This window comes from Erinaceus europaeus, chromosome 1 (genome assembly GCF_950295315.1).
Source record: "Erinaceus europaeus chromosome 1, mEriEur2.1, whole genome shotgun sequence".
Taxonomy (NCBI): domain Eukaryota; kingdom Metazoa; phylum Chordata; class Mammalia; order Eulipotyphla; family Erinaceidae; genus Erinaceus; species Erinaceus europaeus.
Window position 1 is genome coordinate 168,267,039 of NC_080162.1, and position 20,745 is coordinate 168,287,783.

General features: G+C 36.2%; 1 protein-coding gene across 2 annotated transcripts in view; it reads right to left on the reverse strand.

The window, feature by feature from the left end:
• CNBD1 (cyclic nucleotide binding domain containing 1) overlaps window positions 1-20,745 on the reverse strand; it is a 258,856-nt gene that overhangs the window by 31,112 nt on the left and 206,999 nt on the right. For both annotated transcript variants that reach the window (XM_060199270.1, XM_060199274.1), the window contains exon 11: window positions 442-509. In XM_060199270.1, the coding sequence (XP_060055253.1) occupies window positions 442-509 (68 nt within the window). The remainder of the gene's footprint in view (window positions 1-441; window positions 510-20,745) is intronic.

The window sequence follows — 20,745 nt, forward strand, 5'->3', positions numbered from 1 at the left end:
AAGTTGTAAAAGGTTTTGTAGTCTGTCATAAATCTTGATGTTATCAAAATATTACCATAAGAAAAAAAATGCATAAGCACGGCGAGAGCTCAAAGCAAAATGATTTACAGATTTCATATTCTATTAGTTTATTTTTTTCTCTAGTTGATTTTGTTTAGATAGAGACAGAAAAGAAAGACAGACAGAAAGAGTGAAAGAGACCACAGTACCGAAGCTTCCTTCAGTGTCGTGAGAGCTAGATTCAAACCTGGATCACACACATGAGTGAGCAGCACACTAGCCAAGTGAGCTATTTCATCAGTCTCCATTTTACTGTATTCACCAACTTTGGTAAGATTAGACATTATAAATACAAGGTTTATAAACACTAAAACATAACAAACATCTACTTTTAATTATAATTAATTGCAATGTTTCTTACAACTTAAGGATTTTACTTACGTCTTTCAGATGACCATAAGTACGTTTAGCTGTTTGGAGCATAAGTTGCCTGGTCACTGGTTCTAGTTCTACATGAAAGTAAAATAAATTATTGACATTGTCAAAGTTTTTAAAATAAACAAAAAAGTAGAGCAGTTATACGTATGTATATATATATATATATATAATAATAAAATTTAATCTCTTCTAGTACTGAAATTGACTCATCAGTACTTTTTTTTTATTTTACATTTACACACCAGATCATCATTGATAATTTTACTGTGCATTATTTAATCTAACATGCACAGTGCATAATTCATAATCAGAAACCAGAAATTATTTAATACTTAGTCTTTAGCAGACATTATTGGCAGCTAGTCAGAACTTTATGCCATTGGCGTATTACACCAATGTAAAAGACTCTGGGCTGGGTGAGGGGGGGAGTACAGGTCCTGGAAAAGGATGTCAGAACCCTAGTGGGGGTTGTACTGTTATGTGGAAAAGTAAGAAATTTTATGCTTTTAAATATAAAACATTAATTCCCCTAATAAAAGGGAAAAAAAAAGAACTTTACGCCTAGTCATTCCTTTATTGCTTGATGGAATGATTTTTCATAAGAGACTTAAAGCCCCAGATACATTTTTCAGGACTCCATGACTACTTAATGTACAAGTATGTGAGCAGATCTAAAGTACTCATAATTTATCATCAAAATTAGTTACATTTGAGAATAAAAGGGAATAATAAACCTACTTGGAGCCTGAGAGGAGCAGCTGAGGGACTTTGATCCTTGTTAGATCATATAGCATTTGTATAACTGAGGATGCCAGTTCAATCAGTTAAGTCATATGTGCTGGAGTATCTACACTCTTTCTCCTTCAAGAAGGAGAAATGTTGGCAGTATGCCAGCTTCCCCCTGCTTATCCCTGAAGTCTATTTATATAACCAGTTACCTAGGAACTGCCCTGCCTGCAGGGCATTGGTTTAATCCCCACTGGTTCATGATATCTTTTTGCTCCACCCCCTCTCATAGTCACCCTGATTTCCACCAGTCTCTTTTCGCTCCACCCTCTCTACATCACATCCTGTTTCCAACCTACTTGGCGAGTATATATACAGCTGCTCTTCTGTTTTAACACACTTGGGATTGCCTTCCGGCTCTGAGAGTTCCAGAGTCTCTCTCCTGCGATGCTAGCTCTGCACAAGTTCCTGATCCCTTTCCCATGCAGCAGCCTAGGTTGGCTCCAGTTGAGTTCTCTCCAACCCAGAGAGCACTTGCTCAGGAAGAAGCACCCTCAGGCTATCCGGCAGAGAAAACTCTTAACTTACAGGACATAGATTAGTATTTAAAATTAATTTGATCAGCTTAAGGATTCTAGTTCAAGCCCCTGCTCCCCACCTGTAGGGGAGTTGCTTCACAAGCAGTGAAGCAAGTCTACAAGTGTCTATCATTCTCTCCCCCTATTTGTCTTCCCCTCCTCTCTCTATTTCTCTCTGTCCTATCTAACAATGACGACATCATCAACAACAATAACTACTACTACTACAACAATAAAATACAAGGACAACAAAAGGGGAAATAAATAAAAAACATTTTTTAATTAATTTTGTAGTTGATAGGTTGCACAGCCAAAAGTAGATACTGAAAAGGAAAAAAGAAATTGGACAACTGAACACACCGAAAATTTTATCAGTAGGATTTTAAAAGGAAGTGAGACAGATAGAGCAGCAAGCCTCCTTTACATTTGGGACAAAGTGGTGTTGGGTCACAAAGCCTGCAGTAGTATCCTGGATTCATGAAGATAGGACTAAGGATTCCAACTAACACATTGGGAGCAGCTGAGAGGAAAGAAAGAAAAGAAAAAGAAAAGCCAGAGTCTTCACAGACATCATTGACTATTTATTCTTACACAATAAATAAGTGCATCTTTTTATTTTTCCTTATTCTTTGAGGAAATAACCTCAAGACTTCTTTCATGCATGTGATTAAACATCTCCTAAAAATGTTAGTATACTTGCTCTTCAGACAAGTATCACCCTCTCTCCAATGTAACCCATTGAGCTCCCTCTACATTTTTAGTTATTTTTATTTTACTCATGTCAAAAGCATCCTAAAATATCTACATAAATACTAATGTGTAATAAAAAGTTAGAACAATCATATTTTATACACAGCACATTTAACTATCAAACAAGTTGTTTAGAAACTTTTCTTTCCCTCAATAGGCATATGTAAGCCTCATATTCTCTTTGCTATTGAATAATAAAATCTATTATGGATACACTAAGGTAAAAAATTATCAGTTCAGGGAGTCGGGCTATAGCACAGTGGGTTAAGTGCACATGGCGCAAAGTGCAAGGACCAGCATAAAGATCCCTGTTTGAACCCCTGGCTCCCCACCTTCAGGAAAATCGCTTCACAGGTGGTGAAGCAGGTCTGCAGGTGTCTATTCTTCTTTCCCCCTCTCTGTCTTCCCCTCCTCTCTCCATTTCTCTCTGTTCTGTCCAACAATAATGACAACAAAATAACTACAACAATAAAACAAGGGCAACAAAAGGGAATAAATAAATAAACATTTAGAAAAGTTAAAAAAATATATATTAGTTCAAAGCACAATATGTGATAGCAGAAAATTTATTAACCAATATCATAGTCTACCTAAAAGTAAGATAAATTTAAACATCATGTTATAATATAGTATTTTGAAAATAACACATCATTATAAATAACAATGCAGTATAGTCTTTTAGAAGTAAAACTCATTTGATTGAAATGATTAGCACAATTAAACCAGTTAAAAAAAAGTTGATGCTTTAAAAAGACATACAAGAGGAGCAGGATGATAATGCACTTGGTTGAGTGCAAACATTAGGGTGCACAAGGACCCAGGTTCAAACCCCTGTAGAGTGAAAGTTTCACAAGCAGTGGAATAGTGCCACAGGTGTTTTTTCCATTCTCTCTCTCCCCTTTCACTCACAACTTTTCTCTGTCTCTGAAATATATAAAAATATTTTTAAATAAAGATAAAAGGACATACAAAATAATATAAAAAAATCTAGTGGCATGGCATAATATAATTGATTCTGAGACAAAAGATCAGAAAACAAGGGTTTAGCTTTGTTCATTGGGAACTAAACTATGCATTTACAGTGTTAAATTTGTTTCCCTTTATATCATAAGCTCATTTGTGACCCTTTCCTCATTTTATAGGATATCTAGTAAAGAAGTATGAAAAAGTTTACATGAGCTCCCGAGCCAACTAGGACTATCAAAGGAGATCATCTGGGACAGGACTAGAATGACTTCAGGTACCCACCAAATCACCAGTGAGTCCAAATACATGTAGATCATGGACAGAGAGGAACCTAGGGAGAGATTAAGTGGCTGGCAACAGTCCAGCAGTTTACCAGTTGAAGCACCACACCCAGTCTGTTTCAGCAACAAAAAGACAGCTGAAGGGAGGATAAGACTCACCAAATGCAACTGTGAGTCTCAATTGTTATTGCCATCAGAGGCTGGAATAGGGGAGTGGGGGACGCTGTGCTGACACCAGAGGACAGAGAACTGACCAGGAAACTCATAAGAAGAGCTATACCTAAGTGGCCTAGTGGTGGGGCTGTGTGATGGGAGCCTTTCCATGTTCTCTCCTGATGAGAACATAGTGAATAATTGAATCAGAACCTACAGTTTAACAACGGGACTTCTTGAGAAACTCACAGGGTCCAGCAGTACTGCCTGGCTTGGCAGAGAAACTGAATTGAGCCTGGAGCTTTGGATCCTTGGGGTGTGACAATCTCTTTGCATAACCACTGTATTATCTCTCTCCTACCCTGCTTTATCTCTTGGTCAGGAATCAGTGATTAAGCTAAGAAGCCTACTTATAATGTAAAAGCCCTTAGGCTCTAATGGCCTACAGGGAAGAATAAGAATAAAAGAGGCTTTAAAAGCTATTGTGCTCCAACTCAGAGATTAAAATAATATTAAAACAACTGTCAATTTCCACAAATGTGAACCCTTTAAGTACCTAATTTAGACACAAGTCAATCCAGGCAAGAGTGATCAATAATTTGAAAAGTACTGAGAGAGGGACTCCATAACATACTATGTAGAATGGTTAAACCAACAAGAAGAAATATTAGAAAAATGAACAAGGACAATAGTCCAGCTAAGGGCCCCCTATAGGTTGAACCACAAAATAATGAGGTCAATATCCAAACACTAGTTAAGGAAACAATCACAGGAGTGAGTAAAGAGTTTGAAAGAATTGCCATCAAAAATGAAAAAACACAAGGACCGGCATAAGGATCCCGGTTCGAATCCCGGCTCCCCACCTGCAGGGGAGTCGCTTCACAGGTGGTGAAGCAGGTCTGCAGGTGTCTATCTTTCTCTCCTCCTCTCTGTCTTCCCCTCCTCTATCCATTTCTCTCTGTCCTATCCAACAACAACAACAACAATAATAACTACAACAATAAAATAACAAGGGCAACAAAAGGGAATAAATAAATAAATATTTTTTTAAAAGATTTAAAAAAAATGAAAAAACAACAAATAAGACTCTGGAAGAAAATACTAATTATCTCAAGGTTATTAGAGAGCTAAAAGCTGAAATAGCTAAGCTAAGAACACAACTAGCTGAACAAGCTAAAACAGTATCAGAACAGGGTAACAAAATAGATGAATTCCAGAAAATGGAACAGGGGAGAGAGAATAGAATCAGTGAGGCTGAAGACAGAATTAGCAAGACTGAGGATAAATTATAGACAACTAAAAAAGAAGAGATCTCAAAGAGAGATTAAGGCATACTGAAAACAACAACAGATACCTATGGAATGACTGTGAAGAAATAATATACATATTATTGGCTTACCAGAGGAAGAAAGAGAGGGAGAGGAAGAAAGAATTCTTCAGGACATAATAGCTGAGAACTTCTCTAGTCTAGACAACATAAAAGACATAAAAGTTCAAGAATCCCAGAGGGTCCCAAACAGAATTAACCCAGACTAAAAGATACCAAGACAATTCATATTTAGAATGGAAAGGAATAAGGATAAAGAAAGGATCCTGAAGGCTGCAAGAGAAAAACAAAGAGTTAGCTACAGAGGAAAACCCATAAGATTAGCAGCAGACTTCTCCAAACACTATAGGCCAGAAGAGAATGGCAAGATATCTGTCAAGAAATAAGAAAAGCTTTCACCCAAGACTACTATATCCTGCTAGACAGTCATTCAGAATAGATGGAGGTATAAAAGCCTTCTCAGACAAGCAACAGTTGAAAGAAACAACTATTACCAAGGCTGACCTGGAAGAAATTCTGAAAGGTCTCCTATAAGCAGTCAGACCACGATAAATATGCCATCTATCAGAACACCCTAAAAATCTACAAGAATGGCATTAAAATATCTTCAGTCTTTGATATCAATAAATGTCAGTGGCATGAATTCACCTATTAAACAGCACAGAGTAGGAAGACGGATCATAAAACACAATCCAACAATATTCTGTCTACAGGAAACCCACCAAAATTAACAAGAAAAACACAGAGTGTCAAAGTGAAAGGATGGAAACTATCATACAAAGCAATGGCCCACAAAAAGGGGCAGGAGAAGCTATTCTCAGTTCTGACACAACAGACTTTAAAAAAAATGATAGGGATGGACATTACTTAATGATCAGAGGATCAGTCAACCAAGAGGACTTAACAATTACTAATATCTATGCACCCAATGAGAAGACATCAAACATCTACTGAAAGAGCTACAGCAAAATATTAACAGCAACACAGTGATTGTACGGGACTTAAACAACCCACTCTCTCAACTTGACAGATAATCCAGGCAGAAAATCAATAAAGAAATGAGGGAGCTAAATGAAGGGATAGATAAACTAGAAAAACTAGAACTATTGGACATTTTCAAAATTATTCAACCCAAGAAACTGGAATATACATTTTACTCAAGTCCATATGGGTCATTCTCAAGGATAGACAATATGTTAGGCCACAAAGACAGCATTGTAAAATTCAAAAGCATTGAAATTATCCCAAGCACCTTCCCAGAACACAGTAGAATTAAACTAACACTTAATATTCAACAAAAGATTAGTAATAATCCCAAAATGTGGAAGTTTAATAGTACACTACTTAACAGCTACTGGGTCCAAGAGTAAATAAAGGAAGAAATGTTTCCAGAGTTCAATGAAAATGAAGACACAAGCTATCAAAATATCTGGGATACAGCTAAGGCAGTACTGAAAGGGAAGTTCTTAGCCATACAAGCACACATTCAGAAACAAGAAAAAGCACAAATAAACAACCTGATTGCATACCTTAAAGACCTAGAAAAAGAAGAAAGGAACCCTAAAGCAACCAGAATGACAGAAATAACTAATGTTAGGGCAGAAATAAATAACATTGAAAATAAGGAAACCATACAAAAGATCAATGAAAGTAAATATTGGTTCTTCGAAAGAGTGAACAAAATCGACAAAACTTGAGCCAGACTCACAAAAAGAAAAAATGGAGAAGACCCACATAAATTGGATCATAAATGACAGAGAGGGTAACACAACAGACACCACAGAAATTCAACATATCATGTGAGGCTTCTATGAACAACTATATGCCACCAAGCTAGGGAATCTTGAAGAAATGTATGATTTCCTTGATACTACAAACTTCCAAAATTAAGTAAGGAGGAATAAATAACACAAACAGGAAGATCACAGCTAATGAAATTGAAACAGTTATCAAAAAGCTTCCCCAAAATAAAAGTCCTGGACCAGATGGTTTTACAAATGAATTCTACAAAACGTCCAAAGAAGAACTAATATCTCTACCCTTAAAAGTCTTCCAGAAGATTGAAGACACTGGAACACTCCCGTCCAGCTTCTATGAAGTCACCATCACTTTGATACCAAAAGCAGACAGGGACACAACCAAAAAAGAAAACTATAGACCAATATCCCTGATGAAAATAGATACTAAAATATTGAACAAAATTCTAGCCAACCTGATATAGCCGTATATTAAAAACATTGTTCATCATGACCAAGTGGGGTTTATCCCAGGAATGCAAGGTTGGTTTAGTATACTTAAATCAATCAACATGATCCACCACATCAGTCAAAACAAGACCAAAAACCACAAGGTCATATCAATAGATGCAGAGAAAACCTTTGACAAAATACAACATCCCTTTATGATCAAAACACTACAATAAAATGGGAATATGTGGAAAAATTCTCAAGATAGTGGCATCTATATATAGCAAAACTACAGCCAACATCATATTCAATGGTGAAAAACTGGAAGAATTTCCCCTCAGATCAGGCACTAGACAGGGCTGCCCACTATCACTATTACTATTCAACGTAGTGTTGGAAATTCTTGCCATAGAAATCAGGCAGGAACAAGGAATTAAAGGCATAAAGATTGGAAGAGAAGAAGTCAAACTCTACCTATTTGCAGATGACATGAGAGTATACATAGAAAAACCTAAGGAATCCAGCAAGAAGCTTTTGGAAACCATCAGGCAATACAGTAAGGTGTCAGTCTCCAAAATTAACATTAACAAGTCAGTGGCATTCCTCTATAAAAACACTAAGTTAGAAGAAGATGAAATCCAGAAATCAATTCCTTTTACTATAGCAACAAAAACAATAACATATCTAGGAATAAACCTAGCCAAAGAAGTGAATGACTTGTATACTAAAAATTATGAGTCACTACACAAGGAAATTAAAAAAGACACAAAGAAGTGGAAAGACATTCCATGTTCATGGATTGGAAGAAGCAACATCATCAAAATGAATATACTACCCAGAGCCATCTACAAATGTAATGTTATCCCCATCAAGATCTCAACCACATTTTTTAGGAGAATAGAACAACTGCTACAAATATTTATCTGGAATCAGAGAAGACATAGAATTGCCAAAACAATCTTGAGAAAAAAGAACAGAACTGGAGGCATACTCCCAGATCTAAAATTGAATTATAGGGCTATTGTAATCAAAAGTATTTGGTACTGTAACATGAATAGACACACTGACCATTGGAACATAACTGATAGCTCATAGTAAGCCCCCACACCTTTGGACATCTAATCTTTGACAAAGGTGCCGAGACCATTAAATGAGGAAAGGAGAGTCTCTTCAACAAATGGTGTTTGAAAAAATGAGTTGAAACATTCAGATGAATAAAACTGAACCACTATATTTCACCAAACACAAAAGTAAATTCCAAGTGGATCAAGGGCTTTGATGTTAGACCAAAAACTATCAGATACTTAGAGGAAAATATTGGCAGAATTCTTTTCCGCATATATTTTAAAGACATCTTCAGTGAAACAAATCCAATTACAAAGAAGACTATGGCAAGCATAAACGTTGGGGACTACATCAAATTAAAAAGCTTCTGCACAGCAAAAGAAAACACTACCCAAACCAAGAGACCTCTCAAAGAATGGGAGAAGATCTTTACATGCCATACATCAGACAAGAGTTTAATAACCAAAATATATAAAAGGCTTGCCAAACTCAACAACAAGAAAACAACCCCATTCGGGGGAGGGGAGGATACTGGTCCAAAAAGGATGACAGAGGACCTAGTGGGTGTTGTATTGTTATATGGAAAACTGTGAAATGTTATGCATGTAAAAACTATTGTATTTATTGTCAAATGTAAAACATTAATTCCCCAATAAAAAAATAAAAAAAGAAAAATTTTACATGACCTTTAAATTCAGAAAACTTTCTGTTGATCCCAGTATCTGCGGCAAGTTTATTGAGGCTAGACGATTTTTCTGTCCAGATGTTCTCACTTATTTAAATAATATTAAAGGACTATCTGTTATTTAATTAGAAGACATAGATTATAAAGTTCTCTCTTTTAATAGTTTTTAATATTTATTTGTTTTTATGCCAAATAGAGAGCACCACTCAGTTCTGGCATATGCAATGCTCATATTTGGTATTTTATAATGGCAAGTCCTGTGCTGGTCTACTGACTTCTCCTTTACATGTATAAGTAGTATACAACTGGTTTTCCCAGAAGATGGCGGACTGAGAAGCTGCTAGTGGCTTGAGCTCTGACCACATCTTCTGGAAACGGTAGGATTTTATGCCTTTAGTAGGCCAGTCAATAAGGGGTCCTAGTGGTGACACCAAGGAGGTGACTATAAATTAATTTGGGTTAAAATTAGAGTAGAAAAAAGGGAAAAAATTTTTTCTTTCTTTTAAATTATTAAGTACACCTCCTCCCACTTCCCCCCCCATAACCAATCCCTGGGGACCAGCTCCTAGCTGGCTCGCCTGCTGAGCCTCTTTCTTTCTTTACCAAGATTCCTGTCTCACCAGGGAGTATCATTCATTCTAAGTCTATACCCTTATGAAACCTCTGGCCTATTTTTTTTTAAGTAGCCAACCCCCCCATCTCACCCCACATAGCTAATTAAATAATTAAAAAATAAATAAAAAACTATTTCCTTTCACTGCTCTTTTATGACTGTTCTTTTTCTTTTCTTTTTCTTTTTTCTCTCTCTCTTTCTTTTTTAATTCTTTTTCTCATTCTTTCTTCCTTAATCCTACAACTTCCAAAGCCACAGGCCCCAGCCCCCACACCACCAAACAGTGTGCTTTTTTGAATTCACTGATACAGATTTGGGAATTATTTTGGCGAAGAATTCTGACTCAGTGTGGACTCCCACTGCAAGTGTCTCTGCTCAACTTCCTTCCTCCTTTAGCCACCCCTAGAATATACAGTGGATAGTAGATTTGCATAACTGTCTATTACAGCTATCCTTGTCTAATCCTGAGGTGTTTTTGTTTTTTTCTCATTCTTAACAATCAACTGCCTCTGATCACAAGGTTTGAGGTAATCTGAGACAGGGTTTTTTTTTTTACCCTGCTCTATTTTATTATTAATATTATATAAAGGCATATATCTTCCCACCCTTTAGGTTGATCAGAATTAACTCTTAGGGTATCTTTCATTGCTAGGATAGTGGGCATCTTATCTATTGTGGGAGGAACTTATCTCCTTACTCCTAACTCCTCTACAGACTCTCCCCTCCCTCCTCCTCCTAGCTAATTAAAAAAAATTAAATTAAATTAAAAATAAAGTAATAAAAAAACACCTTTCCTTTCAATGCTCTTTAATTACAGATCTTTTTCTTTTTCGTTTTCTCTCACTTCTCTCTTTTTTCGTTTCTTTTTTTTTTTTTATCTTGTCATATACTTCTTCCTTCTTCTTTGCCTTTCAGAATTTGTGAATTATTTTGGGGAAGAAATTTGACTCAGAGTGGACTCTCTATGTGTGTATCTCTGCTCTAGTTCCCTTTCCCCTCTTGTTACCCCTAGAATATACAGTGGATAGTAGATTTGCATAACTGTCTATTCTCGCTATCCCTTCTTTGTTTTCTCTTTCTTCTTCACTGGGATTTGGTTACTATTTTTTCACGGACTGGAGAAATTGTTTAGCTGATAGTGAAAAACTGCTTCAATACTTGCTTCAGTTGCTACTATAATTCCTGAGGTTGGTGAGTGCAATTGTCATAAAGGTATTTAGTACAGTGTTACTTGTACTCAAGTAACACAACAGCTGAGGAACAACAGAGCATGAAAAAAAACCACAAAAAAATGGGTATATCAAAAACAAATAAAATTGCTACTCCAATGAATGAAGACAAGAGCCCAGAAGAAACTACAAATCATCCAGAAGTAACCATAGATAAGAAAAGTATGCAAGCAATAATAAACTTATTAATCACAGAAATAAAAACAACATTGGAGGAAAGGAATGGCAGTATTAGGGAAACAACAGTTGAGACCCCCCAAAAAAATACTGATTATCTTGAGGCAATTAGAGAACTGAAAGCGGAAATAGCTAAAATGAAGAAAGAAGCTGAGGCAAGGGAAGGCAGACTAACAGAAGCAGAAAACAGAATTAGTCAGACAGAGGATGAGTTAGAGAAAATGAAGAAAGAGGTGAAAGAGGTTAAAAAGATTGAGAGACACTGAAAACAACAACAGAGATAAATGGGATGATCTCAAAAGAAGTAACATTCACATAATTGGCCTGCCAAAGGAAAAAAGAGAGGAAGGGGAAGCAAACATTCTAGAGGAAATAATAGAAGAAAACTTTCCAGACCTGAATAACAGAAAGGACATCAAGATTCAAGAGGCCCAGAGAGTACCAAACAGAATCAACCCAGACCTGAAGACACCAAGACACATCATAGTCACAATGAGAAGAAGTAAGGATAAAGAAAGGATCCTAAAGGCTGCAAGAGAGAAACAAAAAGTCACATACAAGGGAAAACCCATAAGATTATCTGCAGACTTCTCCATTCAAACTCTAAAAGCCAGAAGAGAATGGTTAGATATCTATCAAGCCCTGAATGAAAAAGGGTTTCAACCAAGGATAATATATCCTGCTAGACTTTCATTCAAACTAGAGGAGGGATCAAAACCTTCTTAGACAAACAACAGTTAAAGGAGCCAACCATCACCAAACCGACCCTGAAAGAGGTTCTAAAAACCTCTTATAAACAAGAACATCACTATAATACTGGCAATATATCAGAGCAAACAAAAAAAATTTTTTTTGAATAGCATTACAATACATTAAATCCATAATATCAATAAATGTCTATGGCTTAAACTCACCCATCAAAAGGCACCGAGTTGGGGGATGGATCAGAAAATATAATCCAACCATATGCTGCTTGCAAGAATCCCATCTGTCACAAGACAAACACAGACTCAAAGTGAAAGGATGGAAAACTATCATACAGGCTAAAGGACCACAAAAAAGGGCAGGAACAACCATTCTCATCTCAGACACGATAGATTTTAAATTAAATAAAGTAATAAAAGATAGGCAAGGACATTACATAATGATTAGAGGATCAATCAGCCAAGAAGACTTAACAATCATTAACATCTATGCACCCAATGAGGGACCATCTAAATACGTCAAGCACTTATTGAAAGAATTTCAAAAATACATCAATAGTAATACAATAATAGCAGGAGACTTCAATACCCCACTCTCACACTTAGACAGATCAACAAAGCAGAGAACCAACAAAGATACAAGGGAATTGAATGAAGAGATTGACAGACTAGATCTATTGGACATTTTCAGAGTCCTTCACCCCAAAAAACTGGAATACACCTTCTTTTCAAATCCACATAACACATACTCAAGGATAGACCACATGTTAGGCCACAAAGACAGCATCAATAAATTCAAGAACATTGAAATCATCCCAAGTATCTTCTTAAAACTAACATTTAACAACAAACTAACATTTAACAACTAACATTTAACAACATTTAACTAACATTAAAACTAACGTTTAACCACAAACTAACATTTAACAACATAAAACTAACATTTAACAACATTTAAAACTAACTAACATTTAACAACAAAACTAACATTAGTAAAACTAACATTTAACAACAAACAGAAAATTATTAAAAGTCATAGAATTTGGAAACTAAACAACATACTCCTTAAGAACCACTGGGTCAGAGATTCACTCAAGCAGGAAATTCAAATGTTCCTGGAAACAAATGAAAATGAAGACACAACCTATCAAAATATTTGGGACTCAGCTAAAGCAGTACTGAGAGGGAAACTTATAGCCATACAATCACATATTAAACACCAAGAAGAAGCTCAAATGAACGACCTTACTGCACACCTCAAGGACTTAGAGGAAGAGGAACAAAGGAACCGTAAAGCAACCAGAAGGACAGAAATCACTAAAGTTAGAGCAGAAATAAACAACATCGAAAATAAAAGAACCATACAAAAGATCAATGAAGCCAAATGTTGGTTCTTTGAAAGATTAAACAAAATTGACAAACCCCTAGCCAGACTCACCAAACAAAAAAGAGAGAAGACTCAAATTAATAGAATTGTAAATGATGGAGGAGATATCACAACTGACACCACAGAAATCCAGAGAATTATGCAAAACTTCTATAAAGAACTATATGCCACCAAGCTACAGAATCTGGAAGAAATGGAACAATTCCTAGAAGCATATGTCCTTCCAAAAATGAACCAAGAAGAACTACAAAATCTAAATGCACCAATCACAGAGAAAGAAATTGAAACCGTTATTAAGAATCTCCCCAACAACAAAAGCCCTGGACCAGATGGTTTCACAAATGAATTCTACAAAACTTTCAGGAAACAGTTAGTACCCCTACTTCTTAAGCTTTTACATAAGATTGAAGAAACAGGAATACTCCCTTCCACCTTCTATGAAGCCAACATCACCCAGATACCAAAAGCTGATAGGGACAGAACAAAAAAGGAAAACTATAGACCAATATCTCTGATGAACATAGATGCCAAAATATTAAACAAGATCTTGGCCAACCAGATACAGCAACATATCCAAAAGATTGTTCATCATGACCAAGTGGGATTCATCCCAGGCATGCAAGGCTGGTTCAACATCCATAAGTCAATCAATGTCATTCACCACATCAATAAAAGCAAAGCCAAAAACCACATGATTATCTCAATAGATGCAGAGAAAGCTCTGACAAAATCCAACACCCATTCATGCTCAAAACTCTACAAAAAATGGGAATAGATTGGAAATTCCTCAAGATAGTGGAGTCTATATATAGCAAACCTACAGCCAACATCATACTCAATGGACAGAAGCTGAAAGCATTCCCCCTCAGATCGGGGACTAGACAGGGCTGTCCACTGTCACCGCTACTCTTCAACATAGTATTGGAAGCTCTTGCCATAGCAATCAGGCAAGAGAAAGGAATCAAAGGAATACAGATTGGAAGGGAAGAAGTTAAGCTCTCACTATTTGCAGATGATATGATAGTATACATAGAAAAACCTAAAGAATCCAGCGGAAAACTACTGGAAGTTATTAGACAATATAGCAAGGTATCAGGCTACAAAATCAATGTACAAAAATCAGTGGCATTTCTTTATGCAAACACTAAATCTGAAGAAGAAGACATCCAGAAATCACTTCTATTTACTGTTTCAGCAAAATCAATCAAATACCTAGGAATAAAGTTGACCAAAGAAGTGAAAGACTTGTATAGTGAAAACTATGAGTCGTTACTCAAGGAAATAGAAACTGATACCAAGAAATGGAAAGATATCCCATGCTCATGGATTGAAATAATAAATATCATCAAAATGAATATTCTCCCCAGAACCATATACAAATTTAATGCAATACCCATCAAAGTTCCACCAAGCTCCTTTAAGATAATACAATAAAATCTACAATCATTTATCTGGGTCATGAAAACACCTAGAATTGCCAAAACCATCTTAAGCAAAAGAAACAGAAATGGAGGCATCACACTCCCAGACCTTAAACTATATTATAAAGCCATCATCATCAAAACAGCATGGTACTGGAACAAAAATAGGCACACAGACCAATGAAACAGAATTGAAAGACCAGAAATAAATCCCCACACCTATGGACATCTATTCTTTGATAAGAGTGCCCAAAGGATTAAATGGAAAAAGGAGGCTCTCTTCAATAAATGGTGCTGGGAAAATTGGGTTGTAACATGCAGAAGAATGAAATGGAACCACTTTATCTCACCAGAAACAAAAATCAACTCCAAATGGATCAAAGAGCTGGATGTCAGACTGGAAACAATCAAATACTTAGAGGAAAACATTGGTAAAACAGTTTGCCACCTACACCTCAAGGACATCTTTGATGAATCAAACCCAATTGCAAGGAAGACAAAAGCAGAAACAAACCAATGGGACTACATCAAATTGAAAAGCTTCTGCATATCCAAAGAAACTATTAAACAAACAAAGAGACCCATCACAGAATGGGAGAAGATCTTCACATGCCATACATCAGACAAGAGACTAATCACCAAAATATATAAAGAGCTCAGCAAACTTAGCAACAAAAAAGCAAATGACGCCATCCAAAAATGTGCAGAGGATATGAACAAAACATTCACCACAGAGGAGATCCAAAAGGCTAACAAACTTATGAAAAACTGCTCCAGGTCACTGATTGTCAGAGAAATGCAAATTAAGACAACACTAAGATACCACCTCACTCCTGTAAGAATGGCATACATCAAAAAGGACAGCAGCAGCAAAAGCTGGAGAGGTTGTGGGGACAGAGGAACATTTTTACATTGCTGGTGGGAATGTAAATTGGTACAGTCTCTGTGGAGAGACTGGAAAACTCTCAGATGGCTAGACATGGGCCTTCCATATGATTCAGTAATTCCTCTCCTGGGGTTATACCCCAAGGACTCCATAACACCCAACCAAAAAGAGGTGTGTACTCCTATGTTCATAGCAGCACAATTCATAATAGCTAAAACCTGGAAGCAACCCAGGTGCCCAACAACAGATGAGTGGCTGAGAAAGCTGTGGTATATATACACAATGGAATACTATGCAGCTATCAAGAACAATGAACCCACCTTCTCTGACCCATCTTGGACAGAGCTAGAAGGAATTATATTAAGTGAGCTAAGTCAAAAAGATAAAGATGAGTATGGGATGATCCCACTCATCAACAGTAGTTGAGGAAGAAGATCTGAAAGGGAAACTAAAAGCAGGACCTGACCAAATTGTAAGTAGGGCACCAAAGTAAAAGCTCTGTGGTGAGGGGTAGACATGCAGCTTTCTGGGCCAGTGGGGGGTGGGAGTTGGTGGGAGGGATGGGTCACAGTCTTTTGGTGGTGGGAATGGTGTTTATGTACACTCCTAGTAAAATGTAGTCATATAAATCACTAGTTAATTAATATGAGAGGGGGAAAATTAATTGTATGTCTCGAAGTTTTTCAAAACACAAACTGAATCTTTTCAATATATAGGCTGTGTAATTGATATGCGGACTCTCTCAAAAGCCTAGACCAAGTAGATCAGAAGCAACCAATAGCACAGCTATATACAAGATACTGGGTACTGAACAGCAAACCCTAACAAAAGGACTTTTCAAAGTTAACCCAATTACCAATTAATGTGATGGTAACATTAACAATCGATTGTCTTTTTGAACCCTAAGACAGCAGGAACCTCACATCTCCACTATAGAGCCTCTAGTTCCCCCAGTCCTGGAACCATTGGATAGGGCCCACTTTCCCGTATGCCTCTCCCAATCTATATCAAATAATATTGCATCCGCCGATCACAACCTAACCAACGCAACGATTGCCACCTCAACATGCTTCACTTCAGACTGTGTCCAGAGACTTCACGTGTGGAATGACAACCCTTCAGCTTCATTACTCGGGTGAGACCTTTCCTTTCATAGTATACTCTAATTCCATCTCAGGTGGTTCACTTTCTAACAAAGTCCCAAAACCTAGATATACACCAGTTTCTGTGAGAGAGAGTATATGTTCAAATGTATCCATAAACTACTCCAAAATATATATCTGAAAGCAGAAGTACACTAGAGTTTGCATTGAGTACCCCCCTAACACTTCCTCTCCACTATTCCAACCTTTGGGTCCATGATTGCTCAACAATTTGTTTGGCTTCATATGTTAACTCTCTTTCAGTCACCAGGTTCCAGATGCCATCAGGATGCCAGCCAGGCTTCCCTGGACTGAAAACCCCACAGTGTGTCCTGGAGCTCCGCTTCCCCAGAGACCCATCCTACTAGGGAAAGAGAGAGGCAGACTGGGAGTATGGACCAACCAGTCAACACCCATGTTCAGCAGGGAAGCAATTACAGAAGCCAGACCTTCTACCTTCTGCAACCCACAATGACCCTGGGTCCATGCTCCCAGAGGGATAGAGAATGGGAAAGCTATCAGGGGAGGGGGTGGGATATGGAGATTGTGTGGTGGGAATTATGTGGAGTTGTACCCCTCCTACCCTATGGTTTTGTTAATTAATCCTTCTTAATTAAAAAAGAACAAAAATAAGTAAGATACAACTAAAAGTATCTGTATAAGAATGAAATCAAGGAAGCCAAAATTTCACATTGCATACTGACCCCCTGACAGCACTTCAATTAGGCTCATGCTATTCATAATTTCTATAAGGTAGATATTAATATAATAACTTTACAAATAAAATATTTTACCTTAAGGAAATTAAACAATGATATTTCAAGGAATTTTACCAAGATTCATCTTGATTAAGTACTTAGAAAATGGATAATAATTAGTAAATTAATGAGCACTTTGAAATATACATAAAATAAACCTACTAACTTTTTTCTAAATAAAGACCTCAAATCTCACCTGCTATATTCATGCCTTTAGGTTCCAGATTATAAAACAATTAGTTCTTTATATCTTAATGCTTTTTCAGACACTAAGTTACAGATGCTACACCAAGTTAGATGATGGCAGCCTGACTTTCCACAGTAGAAACCTCACCAGTATACCCTGGAACCCAATCTCTCTGCAGCCCTGCACCACTAGGGAAAGATAGAAACAGGCTGGGACATGGATCATCCTGCCAATGCCCATGTTCAACGGAGCAGTAATTACAGAAGCCAGACCTTCTACCTTCTGCACCTCATAACAATTCTGGGCCTATACTCACAGAGAGATAAAGAATAGGAAAGCTTCCAGTGGAGGGGATGGGATATAGAACCCTGGTGGTAGGAAATGTGTGGAATTTTACCCCTCTTATCCTGTGGTTTTATAGATAATTTCTATTCTTTATAAGTAAATAAAAAAGCAAATAGATAATTACCTAGCCATAACTGTACAGTTATAATACAGTTTCTATTTTTAAAATATTAAGAAGCAGAGAGAAAGCATCACTCTGGCACATATGATAACAGGAATAAACTCAGGAACTCAAGTTTTCAAGTCAGGTGCTCTAGTCTGTCAGACTGCACTGCCATTATTTATTTGTTTGTTTGTTTGTTTGTTTTGCTAAAATAAGGCAAATATCCAAATTGCATGGATTTCTCCTCTATTACACGGGTGTAAAAGTATATGAATATATATCTTGCAGTAATATTGGACTGTCAGAAAAGTTAGGATGTATTTTCTATGCAAAAATGCATCATGACTTGTCCAATAATCCAATAGGTATTAGGATTATAATTTATTTTTTTATGAACATATTACCCAAATCACAATGCTACATTTGCTATTAAAGTTAAACAATTAATATAGACAAGGGAATATGTGGCTAAATTGAAATTAAAATGGAGTTTATGATATGAAAAGAATACTATAACAATTAAACAATTATTATATTTAAATACCAAGGAAAATTCTAGGAGTGAATCAGTATTGAATAAAACTTTGAGATGGAGTCATCTCCATCCACCCAGAGTATCTACAACAGAAAGCAATTCAAAGGAGACAGATAATTCCGAATTGCAGTCCACTTTGTCATACAGAAAAACTTTTCACTTTTTTTTTTTTTAACATTTTAACACACCAAGAGGTGTATTCAGAGATGGGTGCAAAAATGCCATGTTATTCCATTTCAGTAATCATGGTAGCCATAAAAGAAATATGGGTTTCTTTTCTTTGTAGATTCAAAGAGATCTCAGGAGGGACAGTTGAAAAGTAATGTCAGATTGATCTATAGGTTGTGAATCAAAGAATCCTGCTGTTAGCAGGTTTTCCTGAAGAATACACTAAAGAGTTGACATATTTGTATTACATTGCTTACGTGAAGCTCTGAAACCTCAGTGATAGTTACAGAAATGGTACTATCTGGCTTCAGAGGGAACAAATTCTAAAAACTAAGAAATTCTAGAAAAATATTTATTCTGAAAATGTGATGAAACATACTGATATATTGTTGAAGTTTTTTTAATCATGGATCTAAAATAAAAACAAGTTTGTACAAGTGCATTCTATATGTACTGGACTCTGTATTCTATCATAACAAAACCAACTATTTGTTAAGTATTTTTCACTCTGTTTTTAATTTTAAAAAATGGCATTTTGTAATAAATGTTACTGCCATACTACTAATAAAAAATATGTGGACTTACGTAGATTGAGTACTTAACCTAAAAGTAAATCACATAGATGCTATGTATTTGAGATTATATAGTTACATACTCAAATCTTACTATCTTACTTATAGAACCTGAACTTTTTATTTATTAGTACATTCTAAAAAGAATGAATCCATAGCAACATTAAGCACAATAAGTTCTGCAAGTGTAACTTTTGTAGGAATCATTTATTTACTTAATAAGCTAATGGAAATGATATATATTTTCTTAACCCAGAACTGGTGAGATAGAAATTTTATGAGTAAGAAATTATTTCATGTATTTTCCTAGATAGGACATTGGGAGATTGTGATCACTGAAATTACCAAAAATAATCAGGTAGCACTCTAGAAAAAGTACAGAAAAGAAGTAAAGTTATCATCTTAAAAATTAGTGAAAGACAACACAACACCAAAGTTTCATTTAATGAGGTAGAAGCTAGATTCAAACCTGAGTTTTCCATATGGCAAAACAGCACACTATACAGTTGAGTAAATAATAACTAGCAGAAAGGCTGTGAATATCACAAAACAATTTTTCCAAATAGGATATAGTTGAAATTAAGCAAAACACCACACCTGAAAGTAAGGAATGTGTAAAGTCTAGAGTGAGTATATTATTTATTTAAAAAAATATATATATATTGCCTAAAAGTAAAGAATTCATTATTACTAATTTAAACACCACAAATCTCACCCACTTAAGATAGGAAAATTTATGCATTGAGAAAAAATAGGACTATTGTGTTCTGTCAATGTCAAGAAAAAAGGGCAAAATGTTGACACTTGAAGACAGATGACATTTGGGATTGTTGCAGTTTGTTAGCTGTAACAAAATTGCAGATTTAAGATTATATTGTACCATAAATAAGTTGTTCCAATTTTTGAGTTCATCCCTTTTTAAAATTTTTTTAGATTATCTTTATTTATTTATTTGGATAGAGACAGCTAGAAATCGAGAGGGAAGGGGGCGATAGAGAGGGAGAGAGACAGAGAGACAACTGCAGCCCTACCTCACCACTTGTGAAGCTTTGCCTCTGCAGGTGAGGGCCAGGGGCTTGAACCCAGGTCCTTGCGCACTGTAACATGTGCGCTCAACCAGGTGCGCCACCACCACCCAGCCCCAAGTTCACCCCTTTTTCTTCATGATACTATCCCCTGCAGAGACTGATCCCTCTACTTTAACTAGTTCTTTCATTGATCTTTATTTATTTTGTCATTGCTGATGTTTCTATACTTTGTGTTGACTTTTCCAGACAAAAAAGAGAAAAACAATAAAAGAAGAGAAGAACAGACATCACAGCACTCAAAAATCTCTCTGGCTTGAAGTTCCTCCCAGAAAAGT